The sequence below is a fragment of the Aedes albopictus genome, chromosome 1, assembly GCF_035046485.1.
Source record: "Aedes albopictus strain Foshan chromosome 1, AalbF5, whole genome shotgun sequence".
Classification (NCBI taxonomy): Eukaryota; Metazoa; Arthropoda; class Insecta; order Diptera; family Culicidae; genus Aedes; species Aedes albopictus.
Window position 1 is genome coordinate 213839791 of NC_085136.1, and position 6498 is coordinate 213846288.

General features: G+C 45.0%; 1 protein-coding gene across 1 annotated transcript; it reads left to right on the forward strand.

The window, feature by feature from the left end:
* The first annotated feature begins 617 nt into the window (after window positions 1-617).
* LOC134290992 (uncharacterized) lies at window positions 618-4991 on the forward strand. The gene has a single exon (XM_062858238.1). It carries the CDS (start codon window positions 618-620, stop codon window positions 4989-4991), a length of 4374 nt encoding a protein of 1457 aa, XP_062714222.1.
* Window positions 4992-6498: the final 1507 nt, after the last annotated feature.

Consider the following 6498-nt stretch of genomic DNA (forward strand, 5'->3'; position numbering starts at 1 on the left):
ACCCAGCTTCTCTGGGAATCCAGAAGAGTGGCCCATATTCTTTTCGTCGTATATCAACACAACAGCCACAACGGATGCCGAGAATGCCGTCCGGTTGCAGAAAAGCCTAACAGGGAAGGCGTACGACGCAGTGAAGAGCCGTTTGATGCATCCCTCCAACGTTAAAGGAGTCATTGACACGCTTCGGATGAGATTTGGACAGCCAGAAGCTATTGTCCACTCGTTGATAGCGAAAATAACAGCTTTACCACCACTGAAGGAGGACAAACTTGAGACAATAATGGATTTTGCCGTTGAAGTTCCAAAACTTCTGTGCCATCGTCGATGCATGCGAAATGGAAGAGCACATGTACAACGTGTCGCTGCTGCATCAACTCGTTTGTAGACTTCCACCATCGATTAAGCTGGACTGAGCCAGATATCGCTATACGTTACCTAGAGCCAACCTGGCAACATTCGGAAACTGGATCTATTCGTTAGCAGAAGCTGCAAGTACTGTGACAATTCCAGCAATCCAAGACCTCAAACTTTCGCGGAACGAGCCTCGTCCAATAAAAAAGAGCACCGGGTTTCTAAACGCGCATCTAGAATCAACCGAAACGGATTCGAAGCCAGATATGGAGACAGCTCGAAAGGATGCAGGTGAATGCTCGGTTTGTAAATCTAGTTGCAAAGAAGTAGAAAAATGCAAGCAGTTTTTGGAGCTGTCTAGGGAGTCTAGGTGGGCCGTAGTACACGATCTCAATCTGTGTCGTCGTTGTCTGGACAAACACAACGGTAGCTGCAAAGCCAAGGTGTGTGGAAAGAATGGTTGTACACGAAAGCACCACGAGCTACTTCATAATGAAAATCAAAAGGAGAAAGCTGCAAATCCCAAAAGTGATGAACAACAAGGAGGAGAAACGGCGATGAATTCGACACGACACGAGTGCAATAGTCACCGCTCCGGTTCAAGTAGCTCTCTATTTCGTTACCTCCCAGTCACGCTTCACGGAAAGAGCGGGAGCATTCAGACTTTCGCCTTCTTGGACGAAGGTTCCAAGCTAACCCTTATGGATAAAGACCTTGCCGATGAACTCGAGTTGGAAGGAGATGAAAGCCCATTATATCTTCGATGGACTGGCGGCACCGAGCGATGCGAAAAAGATTCCCGGGTCACGACTGTTACGATTGCAGGCACACATGATGGAGCAAAGAGTTTCAAACTGGATGAGGTGCGAACGGTGAATGATCTGCAGCTGCCTCGGCAATCTCTGAACATTGGAAAGATGTCGGAACAGTACCCGTACTTACGTGGCCTACCCATAGAATCCTACAAAGGCGCCCGTCCAAGAATTTTGATCGGACTGAAACACGCTCACGTTAGTCTTGTGCTGCAGTGCCGGGAAGGTAAGCTGGAACAACCTATAGCCATAAAGACACGTCTGGGGTGGACAGTATGCGGTGGAAGTGACGGCGAAAATGTACCGAACATGGTACACTATTCGTTCCATGTAGGGTCACGCGACGGTCATTTGGATGAAGACCTGCATCAAGCCATGAAGGATTACTTTGCTCTAGATAGTATGGGAGTAGCAAAGCCGAATGAAGTCCTACTGTCCTCCGAAGATCAACGAAGCTGTAGAATGTTGGAATCACTAACTCATCTCAACGGAGATCGATACGAAACAGGATTACTGTGGCGCTATGATGACATCCGTCTTCCAAATAGTCGACAGATGGCGCTTCGCCGGTATAACCTGCTGGAAAAGCGTATGGCGAAGACTCCAGAACTTGCCAAAGCCCTAGACCAGAAGATCGCCGAGTACATTACAAAAGGGTACATACGACGGTTATCCAAGGAGGAAGAAGATCGACCCGCTTCACGTGTCTGGTATCTGCCGGTATTTCCAGTGTTTAATCCGAACAAGCCGGCGAAAATCCGGATCGTATGGGATGCAGCTGCCACGATATTTGGAATGTCGTTAAACTCCGCCCTCCTGAAGGGACCCGATCAGTTGTGCTCGCTATACTCCATACTATTGCAGTTCAGGGAACATCCGATTGGACTCACTGGTGATATACGCGAGATGTTCCACCAGATACAGATCCGGGAACAGGACCGATCATGTCAACGATTTTTTTGGAGGAATGAGCGCGGAGAAACCACCGTCTTCGAAATGTGTGTCATGACCTTTGGTGCGTGTTGCTCGCCAAGCAGTGCGCAGTTCGTGAAAAATCTTAATGCTGAAAGGTTCATTGGAAGGTATCCTGAAGCAGTTGACGTCATCATCAAACGCCATTACGTGGACGACATGCTAGTAAGCGTAAAGACGGAGAAAGAGGCTATCACCTTGGCAAACCAGGTCAAATATGTACACTCCCAAGGCGGGTTCGAAATCCGCAACTGGATAAGCAACTCACCAGCGGTTATGCGGTCTTTAGGAGAGGATGAAGCGAAGATAAAGAATCTTGACCTTTCCGCTGAAATGGCAACGGAGAAAGTTTTGGGGCTGTGGTGGTGCACTGAGAAGGATACGCTCACGTACAAAGTAGGCTGGACCCGTTATGATGAAGTGCTCTTAGAAGAACAACGACGTCCCACGAAGCGGGAAGTGCTGAGAGTGCTCATGTCCATTTTCGACCCTCTTGGTTTGATTGCCCACTTTCTAATTTATCTTAAAGTCCTACTACAAGAAATCTGGCGTTCCGGAGCCCAGTGGGACGAGAAGATCAACGATAACCTTTTTTTGAAGTGGCAAACCTGGTTGCAAGTGCTACCTGATGTCGAAGGCGTACAAATACCTCGGTGCTATCATACACGAAATCCGGCCGCCTGTGAAATACAGCTGCATACGTTTGTCGATGCCAGTGAGAACGGGTTTGCTGCCGTATCGTATATGAGATTCTCAAATGGTGACGAAGTGGAATGTACTCTCATCACAGCAAAAACCAGAGTCGCTCCTCTGAAATACCTATCCATCCCTAGGCTTGAGCTACAGGCAGCGGTTCTCGGTGCGAGACTAGCACAAACGATCAGTGAATCCTTGTCCATTCGAGCAACTCAACGTTATTTTTGGACCGATTCACGAGATGTGCTGTGCTGGATTAACTCTGACCACCGTCGGTTCTCACAATTCGTGGCACACCGAGTTAGCGAGCTGCTTGACACGACCGAAGCCAGTGAGTGGCGCTGGATCCCTACGAAGGAAAATGTTGCAGATGACGCCACGAAATGGCAAGGGCGACCAGACCTCACCGTTAATAGTAGATGGTTCAATGGTCCCCACTTCCTTCTAAAAAGTGAGGCCTACTGGCCACGACAAACGCAGTTCAACACATCGACATTAGAAGAGCTCCGTCCACATGTACTTGCGCACATTCCAACTGAAATGCCGGTGCTACGCGTCACAGATTACTCTAACTGGAGAAGGTTGGTCACCGTGATCGGGTTTGTACTTCGCTTTCCGGATAACTGTCGCCGTAAGCTGCAACATCACCCGAGCCGCACCGGTTCATTATGTACGGAAGAGATTCGAACAGCCGAAGAATGTATTATACGCCAAGCTCAACAAGACGCATTTTCCGAGGAGATTAATGCCCTGATGCAAAGTAAAAGGATTGCACGAAGCAGCTCACTTTTCAAATTAACTCCATTTATCGACGAAAGCGGGATGTTACGCATGCGTGGCCGGACTACCATCTGTCCGTTCATTGCCGAGGAAGCGAAGAATCCCATCATACTGCCCCGTGACCACCACACTACCACATTGATTGTCAGAAAGTACCACGACAAGTACCACCATCTCAACCAAGAAACCGTGGTTAATGAACTTCGACAGAGGTTCTCGATCTCCCGACTACGCACTGTTTGTGCCAAGGTTAGAAGAAACTGCCAGCGTTGCAAAAACGATAGAGTTGTGCCGAGCGCTCCGATTATGGCTGATCTGCCTGAAGCCAGGCTAGCTGTATATTCTCGACCTTTCACCCACGTAGGCATCGACTATTTTGGACCAATGGAGGTCGCTATCGGCCGTAGGGTGGAAAAACGCTGGGGAATGCTAGCCACTTGTATGACAACGCGGGCAGTACACATTGAAGTTGCACATTCCCTTAGCACCGACTCTTGCGTAATGGCCATCCGTAACATGATCGCTAGACGTGGAATTCCCCGATATATATACTGCGACCGCGGGACCAATTTCGTTGGTACAAGCAGGGAGCTGAGCCGCGTCGAAAAGGAACTCGATCATGAAGCGATGATGAGAGAGTTCGCCAGATCTGAAATTGCTTGGTCTTTCAACCCCCCGTTGTCGCCGCACATGGGAGGATGTTGGGAGCGCCTGATACGCAGTGTAAAGAACAGTTTGAAGTCCTTGAACCTCCCACGTCGACCATCAGATGAGATTTTGCGTAATGCACTGACCGAGATTGAGAATACGTTAAATTCGAGACCACTCACCCACATTCCGATTGACGATGATGCCGCTCCAGCACTCACCCCCAACCATATTCTGCTGGGACACTCCAGCGGGGCAAAACCACTCACCACGCTCGATGACAGTTTCACCATCGTACGTCAATGCTGGCGCACTTCTCAGGTCATCGCCAACCAATTTTGGAGACGATGGATTGCTGAGTATCTACCGGAGATAACTAGGAGGACAAAATGGTATGTTTCTAGTGCATCACCGATTAAGATGGGTGACATCGTCGTTATCGTGGACTCGACCTTCCCTCGTAGTGTTGCGGGAGATGTGGGTGAAAAGAATCGTACCGACTCTTACAGCAGACACATAATTGGTTTGGTCAGCTACAGTAAGGACGTTGACTGGCGTCTACGAGAGGCCGGTTGTCAAGCTAGCTGTATTGGACGTTTTACGCGAAGAGATGTAGACGACCAGGTCGACCTACCCGGGGGAGTGTTGGCGAACCCACTGTTGCCAGCGCTCACCTACCATACAGCAACCCTGAACCACACATATGTCAGCGTACACCGATATGACAGGTAACATCGACGGCTGTCAAACGGTGAGTATGCGAAGAAAGAACATCCAAATCAAAACAGTGAGTTAGCGAAAAATTAGCTCTGAATTAATTTGTGAATTTGCCGCATAAAGCTAAGAATTTTATAGTTGTAATCGTTATAAATCACACAAGGTAATTTTGAATTAATACTAATGTGCATAGGAATAATGAAATCTATGTTGAACACGAATTAGGTGTAGTTATCTAATCCAAGCGGATGCTGGTTCTAACCTTAGCCTTGTTGGTACCAATCGTATTTCTGCATACCAACGGTAAGATATATAGGAGTTGAATTTGTTGAATTTCTTCCAAATAATAATGTTAAATGAACTATCTAGTATCCCCAACCGCTGAAACGACTACGACCCGAAGACGATCTTGACTAGCTAGAGGAGACTAAACGTAAGTCAACTAAAATTAAGACAAACACAGTACAACTAGACATTTACGACATAATCTATGCTAAATCATGATGCTATATACACCGAAACTATAACTAATCCAATATGTATGCTTGTACGATCATTGTTCCTCAGGAAAATTATAACCTACCGCATTCCTACGTCACATTCTGGTGTTTTATTCGACGGTGGTTATAATCTTGGAAATTAACCCTTGCAGTCCTAGTGCCGGTTGGTTCGAAAAACCAACAATTTGTATTTAATAGATTTTCATATACTGATTCGGAATCTGACCTAAGAATTTCTGTAACACATACAATTTTTGAGAATACATAAGTGACCCGATTTTGTCAGCCCCTTTCCAGAACACATTTTGTGCTCTCCTCAAAAACCTAAACAGTTTTTCAAACTTTTTATCCATCTATGTTCAGCATTTAAGCTGTACTGTGATGATAAACTTTAATAAGTTCGTTAAAGTTTGGCCGTAAGATAACGAGAGCAAAAAGTTTGTCGCACAATGGGGCTGACAAAATCGGGTCCTTACTGTAATAGGGTTTTATTCACAAATTTCATATTTTCATATAAAAAAAATATATTGTTTTTATAATTTTCAATTTTCCACCTGCTCATCATAATCAATTTTTTTATTGAAAAGATTTTGATCTACTGATTCAGAATGTGGCCTAAGAATTTCCGGAACAGGTAAAATTTTAGTAGGGATTATTCAAAAAAAATCATATTTTCATGTGTCTTTATAAGTTTAATATTTTTACCTGCTCATCTTAACCATTTTTTTATATTCTGATTCAGAATCTGACCTATGAACTTCTGTAACACGTAAAATTTTAGAGAAAAATGGAATTTTACAAAAAAAATCATATCCTCATAGAAAATAAACTGTTGTCTTCATAATTTTCAATTTTCATCTGCGCATCTTAATATTTGTATTTAATACATTTTCATATACTGACCTAAGAATTTCTGTAACACGTACAGCTTTTAAGAAAAACACAAAATTTCATATTTTTAGAGAAAATAAAATACTGTCTTTAAAATTTTATCTTCTCATCTTAACCAATATTTAATAGAT

Excerpts from the sequence above, each read along its gene's own strand:
- LOC134290992 (XM_062858238.1), top strand. The coding sequence starts at position 618 with ATGGAGACAGCTCGAAAGGATGCAGGTGAATGCTCGGTTTGTAAATCT.